The sequence below is a fragment of the Megalobrama amblycephala genome, linkage group LG20 (genome assembly GCF_018812025.1).
Source record: "Megalobrama amblycephala isolate DHTTF-2021 linkage group LG20, ASM1881202v1, whole genome shotgun sequence".
Taxonomy (NCBI): Eukaryota; Metazoa; Chordata; class Actinopteri; order Cypriniformes; family Xenocyprididae; genus Megalobrama; species Megalobrama amblycephala.
In genome coordinates, this window is record NC_063063.1 from 33,284,307 (window position 1) to 33,303,480 (window position 19,174).

The 19,174-nt window shown below is 43.5% G+C and overlaps 1 protein-coding gene across 1 annotated transcript; it reads left to right on the top strand.

The window, feature by feature from the left end:
- Positions 1–220: 220 nt before the first annotated feature.
- Positions 221–1,585, top strand: LOC125255187. The gene is made up of 4 exons (XM_048170220.1): positions 221–676; positions 844–897; positions 988–1,119; positions 1,302–1,585. The coding sequence occupies exons 1-4, from the start codon at positions 328–330 to the stop codon at positions 1,583–1,585; spliced, it is 819 nt and encodes a 272-aa protein (XP_048026177.1). The 5' UTR covers positions 221–327.
- The last annotated feature ends 17,589 nt before the right edge of the window (positions 1,586–19,174 follow it).

Here is a 19,174-nt window from a genome sequence, read left to right on the forward strand (position 1 = left end):
AGTTTCATCTATCTATGACAGACACATTCCAGGATCAGTTGTCTGCTGGGCCTATTGTCAATAAAAGCTTTTATTGGACTAACAAGGAAGTTTTCAGTTCTGAAACTTACAGGATATTCTTATACTACGATGACCTCTTATATATCAAAAGTTCAAGGAAAAGTTGATTTCTTTTTTGACCCCTTTAATTATGATTAACAATTAACTTGAGTTACTTTTATTATCTGGAGCAATATAGGTCATGTACAAAACAAAGGACACTATAAAAGGAACATGAGAGGCTGTGAGGATGACAGAGCAAGAGCTGGAAACAAACATCAGTGAAGAATGAAGGCTTTAGTATGTATACTGCTGCTGTTGGATACCTTTGTGTTTGTCGTTCAGCAGCAGGTAGATGGAGGACTCAATGAGAATGAGATCAGTCAACAGATCAGCTCTGAGGACGGAAGACAGAATTCACCTCAAACAGACACTTTGAGAGCTGAAGCTTCAACTGACAGCCAACAATACTGTGATCTGGGCATCCCTGATATCCATGCAGCACTGAGAGAACTGACCGCCACCGTTACAGAGCAGAAAGCAAACATCAGAGCTCTAGAGATGCAAATGAGGGAAGCTGAGCAGGCTGCACAACAACAGATGTTTATCCTGGAAGAGCTGAACAAGAAAAATGATGGTACCTCACCAAAACATTCACTATTTTATCAATGATCCTCAAAGTAAAACAAAAATGCAATACATTATAAAGTGTAAATGTTAAAGTTGAGTGTACACTGTGTAAATTGTTTAGATTATTTATTAATGGTCTAAATGTCATTTAATAGAATCTTTATTCCTTCACAGAAATTTCAAATCTTACTCAGAGTCAAGTGGAGGAGTTGAGAAAGGAAAATAGAGGTGAAAGTGTGTTTGAATGATGTTAAAATCAGAGATTCTCAGTGTAATAGAGTAATATATCAAAATATTGCTTATGTTTTTCAATAACAGACAGAGAAATAGCTTTTTCAGCTGGATTGATGGAATCTGGCAGTGGATATGTTGGTCCTTTTACCACTAACATCACACTAACCTACAGGAACGTCATCACAAACATAGGGAACGCCTACAACCCATTTACAGGTAATTATCAATGAAATGGAGTCATAAACCCTTCTGCTCCATTCAGATCTCTCTGCAGTTGTGTAATGTGTATAAGAGAATTAAACGATCTGCCATCTTTCTAAACTATTACACAGTGTGTTTGGTAATGAAGCAATCATACAGGAAACAGCTGATTCTGTATCTCTTGTTATTTGATTCAGGTATTTTCACAGCCCCACTGAAAGGAGCGTACATGTTCAGAATCTCTGTATATGGTCATGGTGGAACTGCAGCAACTGCATCCATTTTTAAGAATGAAGAGCATGTGGTTGTGTCATTTAATTATCAGGCTGAGGATCGGGTAAACTCCTCTAATGGAGTTGTGTTGATCCTGGAGGTTGGAGATGTTGTATATGTGAGACTTTGGTCTAACACGAGGATAGCAGATACCAAGAGTAACCACAACACTTTCAGTGGTTACCTACTGTTTCCCTTAAGAGAATAGGAGATTTGCAGAATGTGATTCCAATAATTCTGAACCTTCGACTAATGATTTAAGATGAAAATCATAAATCTTTAACATATGAACGTATATTAATGAGGAATAATGTGTGTTTGAAATTTGCAATAGATTACTGTATAAAAGTCTGAACTGTCTATAAATGTAACTTTATAAAACAGTTTCAGCACTGAGAACGACAGGACCAATGAATATCACGTGTCTCAAAAATGTTTTGTTAAAGTAGTAAATATAGAATGTTAAATAATACCTTTTATAAGTGTAGCTCATTACTAATTCTTGATCTGTATCACTTTATCCTACATAAAAAAAGAATAAAAAGACATTGTGGCATTTTCTTTTCCTCATATATTCATGAATATTTCCTCCACTATGCTTGCTTTGAAGCACTCATGATATATTTGTCAATCAAAATAACTGATAATGTAGAGGCAGTTTTCAAAAATCAGCTTGTTTTATTTATAATTAGGACAACATTTAAAGGATTGTGCATTATGTTAGATGAACAACAATCATACATAACACAAAGGACAACCAAAATGCATAAATCTTTTTTATTTTGGTTCCTTACAAATTCTGATAAATTTTACCTTTTAAAACAACCTATGGATATTTTCTTCAGGTGTGGAAACGGGGATGTTGAGTTTGGTGCACAGCCTTATTACACAAGTCCTCACAAATCTGAAATTATATAATTTATTTATTTGTTTGTTTGGCTATTATAGATAGCTAGTCTAGTCTAGTGGTGTACTTTAATAGCATGATCTTTTTAACAATGGGCAACATGACCAAAGTCTATTCTATAGGTTAAACAACCCACAGCAAAACAAATACTTCCATATAAGTAAAAAAAAAGTTCTCAATTATTAAATAATCAAATAAGAATTAAAAAAATTAGAACAAAGAAAATGACAATAGGATAAATAAATACAACAGATACAGTTCTTTAAATTTAAGTAGCCTACAGTTTTATTTTAATTAACATTAATGACACAGACAGCAGTGGCTATATTAGGTTGCTTTCACTTTAAGAGTTACAGTAATACGTGGATCTGTTTGTATATTCTACTGTATATTCTACTCCTTTTTTAATTTGATGTAGAATGGAGTAACACCCATCTCCCACCATGTCACCATTTTTTCCAACATCAGCAAATCATTTTGGATACTCCTTCACAATACACTGAACGACACTGTGACACAAAGCTCTGGTAGGGTTAGGATCATGATGTAACAACTGCCCAGTGACTGAGCTGTTCTTTCATCTAAAAAACATAATATGTTGTCCTTCTTCCTCAATTCAATTGTCTTAAATTTTGAAAGATTCCTTTGCCATATCTCTAATTGTTTTGACAGTAAGATTAACCCAAATTATGGGACATTTACAATTTACATTTACAATTTACATTCACTTTTTTTTTTAACTTTAGTTGTGTAATGGTATTGTTAGAGCATAAACACCATCTGCAAAGTTACAGTGCTCAAAGTTCAATGCAAAGGGAGATATTTTCTTTTGCAAAATTCTCTGTTTAAGTACACAACAAATGGCTGGTAAGGGACTACAACAAGCTTCTTCCCGTGTTGGTGACATTGCCAGACTGCTTCACAAACGAGGGTCAATTCAACTAGGTTTGCACAAAAGATTAACATGACGGCACATGCTAGTTGATGAGCTGAATCAAGTCCACAGCAACTCCGGACAGAAGAAGAAGCAGCAGCATCACTGCGGAGTCATGAATGCAGATTGTAGACCCGGAAGAGAAGACAATGCTGAATAAAGTCGTAGTTTTTGTTATTTTTGTACCAAAATGTACTTTCGATGCTTCAAAAAATTCTAACTAACCCACTGATGTCACATGGACTACTTTGATGATGTTTTTATTACCGTTCTGGATATGGACAGTATACCGTACTGTAAGGACCTTAGGTCATTTATTAGCTCAATTTAATTGTTACAGGGAATAAGAATTGAATCAACTGTAAGTGATTCACTGTAAATGATTCAGAATTAATATTTAACACTTCATCAATTATTCGTCCAGCGAAAACTGAGGTTAGAGTATTTTACCAATTCTGGATAAAATATTATTCTGCGGCCAACAGTAACAATATTTTATTATGATTATTATTATTATAATATTATTATAAGCAAGAGGTAACTGATCTTTGAGTTTAAGACAGTAATTTGATACACAGCACAAGAAACTCGTATATGTGAAAATCAAAACAAGCTTTATTGACTACTTCTAATGATTACAGGAAACTAAGGCTAAACACACACACACATTCATCTATCTATGACACATAGTTGATATGAGTTATGAAGAAAGTCCCAAATACTAACTAAACATCGCAACCTGAGGAAAATCACAAAAGCAGAGCTTTGGCTTGATTCTCTAGGTTTAAAGGAGTTTCACCAGTTTCCAGCAAGAGAGAGAAGTTTGCCTGTACCTGCGTTTGCTCTGACAGCTGAGGTAATCGGGTTGTTCTGCGACTCGTGTGCAGCGGAGCCCCGTTCTGGATTGGCTGTCTTTCAGGTGACGTCTTCTCGGGAAAGCCCTTCGTGGGTTGCGCGGAAGCTTTAAAGTTGTTGCCGGCTGGTGAAACGCGCTGTTCTGAGCAGTTTTCTTCTTTGGAGACTTTGGTCAGATGTTTCACAGAGTGTTCTGGAGTCTGGATGTGACGGCTGTTGAATGGTCAGCTGCGCGGCTCGTGGATGAAGTCGGCGACTGTTAGATGGAAAATCAGCCCCGGTCAATCAGTTCTTAATGACCGATGCGACTTTTCCGCCGTGGTCAAAGTAGCGGTGCTTCGGCTACTGGGCTTCAACGACTGTGCTTCAGTCCGACTTCTGACCGACCTTTGACCGATTTCTGACCACTAGCTATTGGGAAAGCATAGTTTTAAAGGAGCAATTTGGCTCCATCCTTCAGATGCAATCCTCCAATGAGACGTTGCTACGGAGATTAGACACGCCTCGTCTATTGTCTATTGATCACATCGCGTGATATCTGTGGAACATTCTCCTGTTTTATTAACAACTTTATAACGTTTCTTAATATTTTCCTGATACTGAATTTCAATGTTTCATTCACACAGAATTACAGAGAATTATAAATTCTGCATGTAGAACTCAAACATGACACACTTCTTACACACGTATTACTAGACTGACCTAATTAAAACAATGATTACAATAATGCATTTGAAGAAAACCCACATATTGAATACATTGAATAGACATGTTAGTAATTACATCATGGCATGTATTATTCTGTATATAGTTTTAAAATTATCTCTTAATGATGGTCCATTTGAAATTCAAGATTGATTCTGTAAGCATAAAGTCATTGAACAGCGACCGGAGTCACAAGTGACCGGGTCAAAAGGGATTGCTCCACACAAAGGAGGTATAGATAGGACATATTTGTCTTTAAATCCATTGATGGGTGTTTTCCTGTTCCGTCCGATAATACAAGAGGGTTTTGTGAGAGAGTCAATAGATTTAATGTGATCAGACCCTCGTGATAGGTTCTGATTAGTTTATTGCTGATGAGCTAAGAAGTCCTTTAGACAGAGTCCTTTGTTAAAAGAAGTCGTGTCATCACTTCTGTTAAGGCTAGGTTTTTCCTGTCAGGAAATGGATCTTTTGGACCAAATGAAGCTTTGTTCAATCATGCCTCTGGCTGATAAAGCCATTTGGTAACGTCTGTCGAACGAGTCCCTACAGTACATACATTTTCAATGGAGGAACAGAAAGCTCTCGGACTAAATCTAAAATATCTTAAACTGTGTTCCGAAGATGAACGGAGGTCTTACAGGTTTGGAACGACATGAGGGTGAGTCATTAATGACAGAATTTTCATTTTTGGGTGAACTAACCCTTTAAGTCAAAAGATGTAGACTAGTTGGCAGTCGGCCACCATTACAAAGAGTATTATCTCTTGCATTAGCAACACCTGCAGTTTAATTGGTGAAGTGACTGTGGTGAAAATACTGGGGAGTATTTTGGGAGACTCCAGGAAGAGAAAGAGCACCTGTAAATGAGATCATGGAAAAGAACTGTAGGGGTGGATCTTAAACTGTTTGATCAGATAAGAAAAATGTATAAAAACTGTGGCCTGGCTAGAGAGATTCAGATGTGGAGCTAGCATCTCACTTAGTTGTTTGTCAATAAAGTGAAATTCCTGGGACCTGGATAATCGACTCTGAGTTTTCATTGAGACCAGAACTGAAGGAACATTGAGACACTGCATATAACACGCTATGGGGGAACACCTTCATGGGAACCGATGTCTGAAATGCTATCAAATTACGACAATTGTATTGGCCGGCGACAGTCTATGACGTCACTATTAGTATGACCCGAATGCACATAAGGGGCGCCTAGAGAACAAGTCATCCACTTAATGTCTGAAGGGACTGTTCAGCAGGCGGCCCAGAGGCATGGTAGGGAGATGCAGTGTCTCGTTCCCTGTTCTCAGGGAACCATGGTTACATGTGTAACCTGAGCCGTTCCCTTTCGAAAGGGAACTCGCACTGCGTATAACACATTATGGGGAACGAAATACCCACGCCGCCATGCTGAGGGGAGTGCATGCCAAAGAATGGCTCTGACAAAAAACAGATGGACAATTTCAACAGAAATACCAAAATCACTCCTCCAACGGGTCTAATTGGCTGTCAGTGACAGCATTCCCTACGGCCAACACTCAAGCTATAAGCCTCAAAGAGAGCAAAATATCTGCTCAAAGGGTTGGAACCAACAACTTCAAACAGAAGGGGTCCCTAGTCTGGCCAGTAACATGTCTGTTACCTAAACAGTCCAGAAAGAGGGACTGCTTGATTTAAACATAGTGCTTAAAACCCTTGCAATTGAGGGGAGTTACTCCGCTCCACCTAAGATCTACATAGCGCTTCTTAAACAAGGCACTCTGGAGCTGAGTCCCCTCATTAGAAAGGCATACCTCTACCAACCGAGCTCTTACTAAAAGAATCTCTTAAACCTTTAAGACCAACTCAGGGAGAGAGATCCTCTATATGACAACACAAGAGAGCAGCCTAAGATCCTGACACACCAGGGAGGTCTCATGAGAGACTTTTAACCTTCCGACCAGAACTAGGGAGCGCTGTACTCTATGGAATGACAATGAGAGGGGAGTATTGACCAAGCTCATTGCCAGTACCAGGGATGCTCCTGAAGAGCCTACACTCTGATATAACTCTAGGGAGTCAGGATACTAACTTGATTAGTTGATCAGCGGCACCTGGAGCTCATCAGGATCCTTAAGGGGGTCGCACACCGGACGCGAAGCTCAGCACCGCACAGCACCGCGCCACGTCTTTAAAATTCAAACACATTGTTTTCTATGAGTGTATGCATACCGGCGGTGACATTCGGCGCCTGTCCGCGGCACCCAGAAAACAATAGAAAACAATGTTAGACGTGTCACGGCGCTGAGCTTCGCGTCCAGTGTGCGAGCACCTTTATTTAATGTCTGCTTTTTGCCCTGGGTTGTCAGATCATTGGTGTTCTCAGGTGCGTAACCTGATATTGCTGAGTTCAACATGTTCCTGGGTTAACATTTTTGTTGGAATAGAGGGTTAAGACTAAGATAGGGTTAAGACTAAATTTTCAGACTAGAATGTTGTTCCAGGATCAACAAAATATGTTGACCTAGGAACGCATCTAACTCAGCAATATCAGGATGTGCGTTCTCAGGCAGTGTGTTTCCTGGCTGTGTTTTTGTCTCGTTGTGTTCTTCATCCCCGTTTGGATTCCTGCTTCAAGCCCGTTTGGATTTTGTTCCTGTTGGATATTACTCTGAGGACTGGTCGCCCATTGTGGTCCCTGCACTGCCAAGAGACTTTGTTCTGCACCTACAATTTTCTGACTGTTGCCTTCTCTGCTCTGCTGGCAGTTCCAGATAGCTCCGCCCTCACGCCATAGCATGTGACAGGAAGAGTCGATGAATCGTTTTGAGGGGAGAGCTGGGCTGTGTCCATTTGTAGTGGTGTCCGAAACCATAGTGGATGTTATTGAGTGCACTCATTCAATCCCACAATGCACCATATAACAAGTGTACAACTGATGTACACTTGTGAGAATCGCGAGTTGAACTTGAATGAATTCCTGCATCTCACCTGAAGATGGCGCTCGCAGCTGAATCATTCATTTATACCTTTTTCCAAACCCCTGATCCAATGTGGCTACAGAGTGATATCCATACTGGTATAAATTCCTTTTTAATTGATTATTAAATTGTTTAATTACGCTTTATGCATGCTAGTAGCTTCCATGACAGAGTTCAAGATAAATCTTTACATCTTACTACTGGGGCTGTCAGTTTGCTAAAATGTTAAACAGCAAGCACAAACTATGCAAAAGGTGCAGCCCGAATTCACTCACTAGTTTTCATTCACTCCTTCAGTGGACTATATTAGTGGAGTAATGTAGGGAATAGTGAATGAGGTTATAGGGGGCGATTTCGAACACAGCCCAGGTTAATGTTTTTGATTAAAGATTACGAGGGCACATGAATTTAAAAAAATATATATATTGAAATACACGGATAAATTATTGATAATAAATAATACACTATTCCATAAAAAAATAAGTTGTCAATTTTGATTTTATGCAAACTTTAATTAAAGACCCCATGAGCACTTATAATCTAAATGCTTCAATTAAGTGCTGTTCTGTAAGATTATGAGAAGGATCATTTAGTGACCATAATTACAGGCAAAATATAATTTATTTTCAGTTTCTGTGGTTTCCAATCAGAATAAATCCAGAAATAATGAACTATTTATTCATTTGTTTACACAGTCATTCTTTGTGTGATATGAATCAGTGTGTGTTCAGGGTTTGATCTGAAGCTTTTACTGCAGGTCTGTTTAACAGCCTCAATGTCATTTTTGCAGTAACACTTTATTTTGATCGTCCCTTTTGAACATTCTGTTGACTTTAAGTAACTTTGCAACTACATGCCAACTAACTCTCATTAGAGTATTAGTAGACTGTCTGCTTAATATCTGCTGTTTATTTCAATGGTCCCCAACAGACTATAAGTAACTTTGCAAGTACATGTCAACCTATTCTAACCATAATCCTGCCAGTCTGCTAATACTCTACTGACACTCTAATGAATTATTAGACATGTAGGTGCAATATTACTTATAGTCAAGGTTAGGGTTAGGGTTAAAAGGACACTAAAAAGTCCTTGACCCTAAAAAGGACCATCAAAATAAAATCTAAATAAAGTGAAACCATTTTGGTTTCTTTATGTGTCAAAAAATACACTTTGATTATTGATTTACCACTATATACTTTATGGTGGTTTACACACCCTGGTGGCTCACATGATTGAAGCAAAACAAATAAAAAGTCTAGGATCTGGGCCATATCCAGATCACAAACTTTGTTGCATTAGTTTCCTGTTATGACTATAAAGATGCTTTGAAACAATCTGTATTGTAAAAAGCGCTATATAAATAAAGGTGACTTGACAGGAAAATATAGGATATAACCTGAACACTAGGAAAGTTACAATAACTTTAGCTTTCAACATTATCAGCGGTAAAAGTAAAGAGATTCTCAAAGCCTTTAAAGCAGACAAAGTTATTTATTAATTTACATGTTTCAGAATAGTAAAGCATACTTTATAGAAAAAGCTAGCTGTAACAAATAATTCACTGCTGTGAAGGAGAGGCTGTAAAAGTCTTTCTTGTAGCATGAGGTTATGCACCGGTGTGCAGGAGCGGCAGGTAAAAGACTTTCTCCCAGATAAACAGTTACCTTTCCTTCTTATACCCTGAGCAAAGCATTGTTAAACATGAGTGGAATACCAACACCAAAACCAACTGACAGTAAACTGAAAGACAAGGCAAATGGGTGGAGATAAATACATTAACATATTCTTCTCAATGCATGTTTAAACAACAGCACCTAGATTGTACATTAAGATACTTTAATATAAAGTTCACCACAATTCAGTTCAGTTTATAAGAAAATCTATAAGTGAGTAATAATTAACAAAGGTAAAAACACAGCTCAAGTCAATGTCAAAGTTATCATAAATGCATAAATCCACTTTCCCATAATCTAGGCAGGGCATTCTTTCACATGACAAGTTGTAAATCAGGTTAATTATTACATTAAATGTTTTTATACATGTTATTAAATTTATTTAAGTTGACACGTTTTTTGCATTTATTCAGTTTTACAACTGTTGACACAGGATGTTGTTGCTTGTGGAGGAAAAATAACAGTTAAAGGGACATTTTGTGAATTCAGCACAAGTTGAACTCTATCAGCAACATTTGTGGCTGTTACGTGCTGCTCCGAGACAGAGTGAAGATCCAAACGCAGCTTTATTTAGAGGGACAATCCAGACACATAATCCAAATTACAGGCAACAGGTCAAAAAACAGGCAGGCAGTCTAAACAAACAAACACACCAGTGGCCTGTTGCACAAAGCCAGTTTCAGTTTCTACCCAGGTCAGTGCAAGATTAGTTTGAGTAAACTCTGGTTTTTCGGGCTTATGAAGGTGGATTGGTTTTTAGCAGGGTTCATTGCTATGGTAAATTACGCAACACTGCTAGCCTGCTCTGGAGCAGGTTTTATTCTGAGTTAGAGATCACAAACCCAAACTGGACCAATCAGCTGTGAGTAAAGTGTTCTCTCTTTCAATAGTATAGCTAAAAGGCTTAAACATTATATATGTAAACATCACTTAATAATTTTTTTTTTTCTGTGTAAATTTATATCCAATGTTTCCTCTTTTTTGTCATAACATAAAGCTGATAAACCTGGTAACTGTTGTAAAATATGCACATGGATACCCGAGAGTGGAGTGACCATCTTTATCAGAGGTCAGAAATATATCAGAGGTCAGGATAATCACTGACACGTGACAATAGCTAATGTTAAATTAAATTGTCACTTTCACATGGATGTACATTTTGAGGTAATAATTCCTCACAGTCACACAGCCTGTTTTATTTATTTTATTTTATTGTTATTGTAGGTCCAATAAATACTATTAAAGTGTGATATTTTAACTTGCACAAGCATGCAGATCAGACAATACGTTCACGCAACCACAGGTTTCTATGATTTTCCCTTCACATGCTATAAGGTTGCCAACCGCTCATCTATATAATTTTTCTTAATTTTTTTTTACATCATGCTGAACTGAGACATTCACATAGTTGAAAATAAATAACCATATTCCTAGCAATAGGATCCTTTGAAAGGTAATGTTATTTTTAGTCCTGTGTATCTCTTCTCTCTTCCTCATCTCACTAACACACCAGTGGGTTGGACTAACATTGCGATGATGAAGTACGAGTTGATTTCTTCTGCGGAGGCAGAGTATCACCTATAGACAGGCACATTCTAGGATCAGTCATTCACTGGGTCTGGTGTCAATAAATGCTTTTATTGGACTAACAAGGAAGTTTTCAGTTCTGAAACTTACAGGATATACTTATAGTATGATGACCTCATATCAAAAGCTCAAGGAAAAGTTGATTTCTCAATTTATGACCCCTTTAATTAAGCTTAACAATTAACTTGTCTGGAGCAAAATAAATCATGTATAAAAGTCTGAACTGTCTATAAATGTAACTTTATAATACATTTTCACTGAGACAGACAGGACCCATGAATCTCACATGTGACTCAAAAGTGTTTTGTAAAAGTAGTAAACTTGTAAAGTTAAATAATAGCTTTTAAGTGTAATTTGTTACTGATCTTTAATTTGTATCTTGTTATCTTACATAAATAAGAAAATAAAGAGACATTGTGGCATTTTCTTTTCCTCATATTTTCATGAATATTTCCCCAACAATGCTTGCTTTGAAGCACTCATGATATTATATTTATCAATCAAATTTTGCAATCAAAATAAGTGATTATGTGGCAGTGGCGAGCAGTGACTTTTTTACCCAGTATGCTGAGTGCTCATCCAACCCCCTCTTTCCCTGTGATATAACCACAAAACCAACCATTAAACCATATAGCGCATAGGCTGCATATGGTGAACACCTGGCTTTTGATCTGTTGCAGGACAGTAGATGTGATTTTGAGGAACACGTGAGAGAGATAAATGTAGTACTGGTATGCTATGTAAGTACTGATTTACATTAATGTTTCTGTAGGTGGGTGACCACACTGTAAAGTTGTAGTGGTTAAACGGATCGTTGTTGATCCGTGATCTGTACGGTCCAAGCCCCACGGTTCGGCATGCATGTGATTCGCAGATCAATTATAAGTTTAACCGCAATAGAGTAAAAGGTTATCATTTGCACGTGTTTTGTCTTGCTAGTTTACACATTAAATATATATATAAAACCATTCCAGAGCTAAAAGAGACAAAAAAGGGATTTAATTCGGTATTGCACGCCACGCTGTTATCAGTGTGCACAGACGCACATACATACAAGGCTTGCGTGCACACACAAAGAGAGAGAGAGAGAGAGAGGTTTACAATATTTCATAACACTTAATAACAAAACACTTCATAACAATCTTCAACAAATCACATAATAAATATAGAAATTACAAATTCAACCTCAAATGTCCATCAAAAATAATACACAAAACGTCTAGGTTACTGGTGTAACCCCCGTTCCCAGAAGGAGGGAACGGAGACGTTACGTCGATACTGACGTAATGGGGTCTCGCCTGGGAGCCCAATCACCTCCAAGGGTACAAAACAAGCCAATGGGAATTGGCCTGTGAGATTTACATGTCGGGCCCCTCCCCCGGCATCCGGGTATAAATAGGGCCGGCATACTCACCTTCATTCATATTTTTGCTGAGGAGCCGAGAGAGATATCTGGCCGCTCAGCGGTGACTCAGAGCTATGGCAGGGGAACGTAACGTCTCCGTTCCATCCTTCTGGGAACGGGGGTTACACCAGTAACCTAGACATTCCCATTCAGTCAGTCATGTTCGACGCCCAGAGTAAGCCCAGGAATGTCTTCCATACCGGTGGGATGGAGAGGACAGGGCGTTACCGTGGAGAAGTCGAAGCTGCTGTTCCTACCCCACGGGGAAGAGTGCTTCGGAACTCAATCCCACGTTTTTCAGCAACGACAAAAACGCCAGGAAAGCGTTCCCCGAGGAGGGGAAAGCTACGGAGACCACACCCTGCCCCGAAGGGAGGTAATGTGTGGAAAACACATATGGACTGGTCTGAGAACAGTAACGCATATGGAAGATCTCTGATGTAGGTCCTATCTTCCGGGAGGAACGACTAGCAATCAGAGATAGGGCAAAACAAAGCCGCCCAGGGAAAGACACGGGTTTACCGACAGGGAAACCTTACCATGGACAAACACATATGGGATTGCCCGAGGGGAATCGCAGCATATGGGCATCTAGTCCAGTACAAGGGCAGACCAGCTGGGCATACACACGAGTATTGGACCTAGCGCCGGATGCCTCTGCCGCGTCTGGCTGCCGCAGGATGCAGGAGGAACTCCCCAGGGTTCGCCGTTACGGGGAACTGAACTGAGGAGCGGGATAAGTGCTCGCATTCCCTCTCCCGATCGAAATGGCACAGCAAGCGAACACCCATTGCTATCTACGAGTAGAAAGCACACGGGTGGACACCGGTTCCACTCGGAGATTATAATACCTCGCGAATGTGTTCGGTGCCCAGCCTGCAGCTCTGCAGATGTCTGCAACAGAGGTGCCGTGCGCCAACGCCCAGGAAGAAGCAACACCCCGAGTGGAGTGAGCTCGCAACCCGAGGGGGCACGGCTCGCCTTGGGACTGGTACGCCAAGGCGATGGCATCCACTATCCAGTGGGCCAACCTCTGTTTGGAGACAGCCTTTCCCTTCTGCTGACCTCCAAAACAGACAAAGAGCTGCTCAGAGCCTCTGAAGCTCTGCGTGCGGTCCACGTAAACGCGCAGAGCACGAACGGGACACAGCAGCGCGAGGGCTGGGTCTGCCTCCTCCGGGGGCAGTGCTTGCAGGTTCACCACCTGGTCCCGGAAGGGAGTGGTGGGAACCTTGGGCACATATCCAGGCCGGGGTCTCAAGATCACGTGAGAGTAGTCCGGCCCGAATTCCAGGCACGAATCGCTGACCGAAAATGCTTGCAGGTCCCCAACCCTCTTGAAGGAGGCGAGCGCGGTCAGGAGCACTGTCTTGAGAGACAGATGTTTCAGCTCGGCTGACTCAAGGGGCTCGAAGGGAGCTCTCCGGAGGCCCGAGAGGGCAACAGAGAGGTCCCAGGAGGGAAGGAGGCGAGGCCTAGGAGGATTTAACCTCCTGGCGCCTCTGAGGAACCTGATGATCAGGTCGTGCTTTCCTAGTGACTTGCCATCAAGCACATCGTGATGCGCTGCAATGGCGGCCACACAGACCTTCAGGGTGGAAGGGGACAGCCTCCGTTCCAAACCCTCTTGAAGGAAGGAAAGCACAACACCGACCGGGCATTTCCGGGGGTCCTCCCGGCGGGAGGAACACCACTCAACGAACAGACTCCACTTCATGGCATAGGCGCGCCTCGTAGAGGGGGCTCTGGCCGAAGTGATGGTGTCGACTACCGCGGACGGTAGGCCACTCAAGTCTGCCGGTTCCCGTCCAGGAACCACACGTGGAGGTTCCACAGATCGGGACGCGGGTGCCATATGGTGCCCTGCCCCTGAGAAAGGAGGTCCTTCCTCAGGGCGATGCGCCAGGGATGGGCTGTCGCGAGGAGCATGAGTTCTGGGAACCAGGTCCGGTTGGGCCAGTATGGCGCAACTAGCAAGACCTGCTCCTCGTCCTCCCTGACCTTGCACAGTGTCTGTGCAAGGAGGCTCACTGGGGGAAACGCATATTTGCGTAGGCCCCGGGGCCAGCTGTGTGCCAGTGCATCCGTGCCGAGGGTCCCCTCGGTCAGCGAATAAAACAACTGGCAATGGGCGGATTCCCGAGAAGCGAACAGGTCCACCAGTGCTTCCCCGAACCGGCTCCATATCAGCTGGACCGCCTGGGGGTGGAGTCTCCATTCCCCCGGGAGCGTGAGCTGTCGTGAGAGCGCGTCGGCCGCACGATTGAGCTCGCCCGGGATGTAGGAGGCGCGCAGCGACCTGAGTCGGCGCTGACTCCACAGGAGGAGATGGCGGGCGAGTTGCGACATGCGACGGGAGCGTAGACCACCCTGGTGGTTGATGTATGCTACAGTCGATGTGTTGTCCATCCGGACCAGTACATGCTTGCCCTGCAGCAGCGGTCGAAACCGGCGCAGCGCAAGGAGTACTGCCAGCAACTCGAGGCAGTTGATATGCCAATGGCGATGGGGTCCTGTCCACACGGAGTGAGCCGCGGTGCCATGCCCACCTCGGGACTCGGTCGTGAAGCCAGTGCTGAAGCGGTCTCACATGGAGCAATCCGAGCGGCGTGACCGCGGCTGCGGATGCCATATGCCCCAGGAGCCTCTGAAATTGTTTCAGTGGGACCACTGTTTTCCGTGAGAACGAGTTCAGGCAGTTCAGCACCGACTGTGCACGCTCGTTGGTGAGACGTGCTGTCATGTTGACCGAGTCCAGCTCCACACCGAGAAAAGAGATGCTCTGCACGGGGCAGAGCTTGTTCTTTTCCCAGTTGACCCGAAGCCCCAACTGGCTGAGGTGACTGAGCACCAGGTCCCTGTGTTCGCACAACTGCTCTCGGGACTGGGCCAGAATGAGCCAGTCGTCGAGGTAGTTGAGGATGCGAACACCCACTTCCCTGAGCGGGGCAAGGGCCCCCTCTACGACTTTGGTAAAGACGCGAGGAGACAGGGACAGCCCGAAGGGTAGGACCTTGTACTGATATGCCCGCCCCTCGAACGCAAACCGTAGGAACGGTCTGTGTCGAGGAAGGATCGAGACATGAAAGTACGCGTCCTTCAGGTCTATTGTTGCAAACCAATCCCGGGCGCGAACGCACGTGAGAATTCCCGATTCAAGACACGCAGATCCAGGATTGGTCGTAACCCCCCGCCTTTCTTGGGCACTATGAAGTAAGGGCTGTAAAACCCAGACTCCATCTCGGCTTGAGGGACAGGCTCTATTGCGTCCTTCGCCAAAAGAACCGCAATCTCCGCCCGCAGGACAGAGGCGTTGGGACCTGTCACCGAGGTGAACAGAACACCGCTGAACCTGGGGGGACGCCTGGCGAACTGAATCGCGTAGCCGAGTCTGATTGTCCGAATGAGCCAACGGGACGGGTTGGGAAGGCGTAGCCACGCCCCCAAGCTCCGTACGAGTGGAACCATCCGGACAACAGAAGTACCCACGGGGGGGCAGCATGGAGCACTGTGGCCCAACCTGGGAGGCAGTGCATCCCGACGTTGAGGCTGTGAGTGGAGTCCACTCACATGGCTCCGAGTGGGCAGGGTGACGTGGGGAGGCCCATGGCGAAGGAAGGAATGGCTGAGAGAGAGGGAGCGGAAGCTCGCTCACCCTCAGCACAGACCCTCTTATATGACCCAGGGGTTTTGGAAATTGCTCTTTCTTTGACAATGTGGGTACCGCTGACCCTTGGGCCAGCGGCGGAACAAAAAGAAAAGGAAACACAGGATTTACCCCCGGGCCCTCTCCCGGGGGAAGGAGCGGTGCGGTCACCGTCTCCTGTCGAGCAACCTCCTTCACCACTGGGTCTCCTGTCTCAGGGGCCGCTTCTTAGCCTTCTTCTTCTTAGAAGAAGGCTTGGCGGCCTGGGCAGGGGGTGTCGCTTTCCTGCGGGTGGCTGGGGGAGGGTGGGACGATTCCGACCTCACCGGAGCCTGAGCCGCAGGAGGACGCCCTCGGCGAGGAGCAGACGGAGGCGCAGCCCGTGGCGGATGGGTGGCATCATCACGCCGGGGCAGGATGTGTTTGATGGCCTCCGTCTGCTTTTGCACTGCCGAGAACTGCTGAGCGAAGTCCTCGACAGTGTCGCCGAAGAGGCCGGCCTGGGAGATGGGGGCGTCGAGAAAGCGGACTTTGTCGGCTTCCCTCATCTCGGCCAGGTCCAACCAAATATGCCGTTCCTGGACCACCAGGGTGGACATCGTCTGACCTAGGGCGCGCGCCGTGACTTTCATCGCCCGGAGGGCGAGGTCAGTCGACGTACGCAGCTCTTGCAGCAGCCCTGGCTCAGAACTACCCTCGTGCAGCTCCTTAAGAGCTTTCGCCTGATGGACCTGCAAGATGGCCATGGCGTGCAGGGCAGAAGCTGCCTGTCCAGCGGCTGAGTAAGCCTTGGCAGCGAGAGCGGCCGTGGTCTTACTCGCCTTGGACGGGAGACGCGGACGGTTCCGCCAGGTGGCCACGGACTGCGGGCACAAGTGCACCGCAATCGCACGTTCCACCTGAGGAATCTCCACGTATCCCTTGGCAGCCCCACCATCGAGGGTAGTGAGAGCGGAGGAGCGTCTTCTGGAGCTTCTCATGCACTTCCGGGAAGAAAGGCACTGGGGCGGGACACGGCTGTGAACCGCGCCCCGAACCCAGAAACCAATCATCCAACCGCGAGCGCTCGGGACACGGTGGAGGGTTCCACACGAGACCGATGCCCGCGGCGGCCCAGGCAAGCATGGCCGCCAATTCAGAGTCCGCCTCAGACTGAGCTACCACCCCTGAGGGCGGAAGCTCGGAGTCATCGTCGTCCTCCGAATCAGCGATCCTGCTCCCCGATGCAGCGATCAACATCTGATCTTCCTCCGGAGCGCCGAAAGCAGCCGGCCGCTCGACAGCACATGACATTGGGGAGGAGTGGGAGGTTCGTGGGGGCGGACCCGACGAAGTGGCTCCCACTTTGATCCTCAGATCTCCCAGAGCACTAACCGGACCGGGGCCGCTACAGCCGCCGGCGCTGGGGTAGTGACAGAGGGGACCCTCACTTCTGTGTTAAAGAAGGAGAGTCGCGATCTCAATGTCAACATGGACTTGTCCTCGCAATGAGGGCATGTACAGTAGGTGGACAACCAAAATGGGTATTACCGCCGCGCATACCGCCGCCGCAGGGCTGTTGCGTTAACTGAAATTCAGTCGCGTGTAAAAAACTACTGCCAGGTGGCGCAAAGGGACGGATTGGAAAGTGACTGTAATAATAAAATGTTGGTTTGTAAACGATGAAAGGACGAAGTAAAACAACAATAACATTATTATATAACATTTTAACATCCTTAAAAACCATTAGAAAATTTAAAGTGAGAGTTAATTTCAAAACGTGGGATAGTCTTAGGCTACAGTCTATGCATCGAAAATTAAAAGAAAGACCTTTACACAAAGCGGACATGCTACTGTTATTAAACAGTCATTACTAGGCATATATATATATATATATATATATATATATATATATATATATATAAGGAGCAAACACACACAATTAAAAATGTAATATTTTCATTCTGGTCTGCTCTTAGAAAAAAAAAATTAATGTTAGTGATTTTGATATTGCAGACTAAAATACCGGCAGGAATAAATATTTTGGCTAATTTACTCATTAAAACCAAAGGTGTTCATCAGTGATTGTACATCAAGAGCAAGGACACGTTGTGTGCATTTTGTTTTGTGCTTTTACCAGAACGAAACGCTCGAGTGTCTGTGTGAAAACTGCGCGTGTGCACAAGTGCCAAGAGAACTAATGACAGCAGCAACGAGCACTGGCCATGATTTCAGAAACAACACATTCCAGCGGATAGATCGCCTCTTATTTAACACAGACCTATATCTTATCGAATTGAGATATTTCTTTCTTTTTAGGTACAATTATTCACTGAGTTTAAGTTCACCTTTGAGACGTTTCAGATTCTCGCAGAGAGACAGCTGAAAGCTCACCCTATTTTTTATTTTATTTTATTTTATTTTTCAAAAGTACAAGGTTTTGTTGTTATTGTGAGCGTACACAAATAAAAGTAGACCATTTGTAGTCTTGCACTAATCTGTAGGCTATCGCCAAAAATGACGGAAGGCCTGTTTTAAGTCGTTTCAGCTGTCATGAGGAGAAAATCCATCAGAACGCGCCGGCGCATTCGTCGGCCAGAGGGATAAAAATGTAGCCAATTTAGTTTCATATTTATATTTAAATATTGGGCTATAGCCTAATATAATTTTTTTTTAATATGTCACCAATGTTGATTATGAAAAGTGAATAGCATGACGGATGCGCAATGTTAGGAGACACATGCAGCGGGTCAGACATAAGTTTGACCACTTCATTAAGTTTTGTTTTATAGCAAGTCTTTCTTTAAAGTGAATTTCGTTTTGTATAAATTGTATCTTAATTTCAATCAATGTTTCATCAACCAATTGCCCATATTTAATAATTAGGAAGAAAACCAAGAAAGTCGGTTGTGGAATGGATTGAAGTGCGTAACAGTTTCCGCGGCCTTTAAATAAGGCTCAATGAATATACGTCTTTCTGTTTTAATTAAATTTATTTATTACTTTATTACATGTCTTTATTACTTAAATAATTGATAAGATGTTTTTGGTCGAACAATATATTTTAGCTGGTCTAGTTAGACACAAATTTGCGTAGTGGCTTATTGTGCAAACTTTTTTTTCCTACCACACGCCAAACTCATAACATTT

Bases quoted from the DNA above. Each gene is read 5' to 3' on its own strand.
- LOC125255187 (XM_048170220.1), top strand. From the start codon at position 328: ATGAAGGCTTTAGTATGTATACTGCTGCTGTTGGATACCTTTGTGTTT. The intron at 898-987 runs GTGAAAGTGTGT...TTTCAATAACAG, and splicing joins GTTGAGAAAGGAAAATAGAG to ACAGAGAAATAGCTTTTTCA. The intron at 1,120-1,301 runs GTAATTATCAAT...TATTTGATTCAG, and splicing joins CGCCTACAACCCATTTACAG to GTATTTTCACAGCCCCACTG.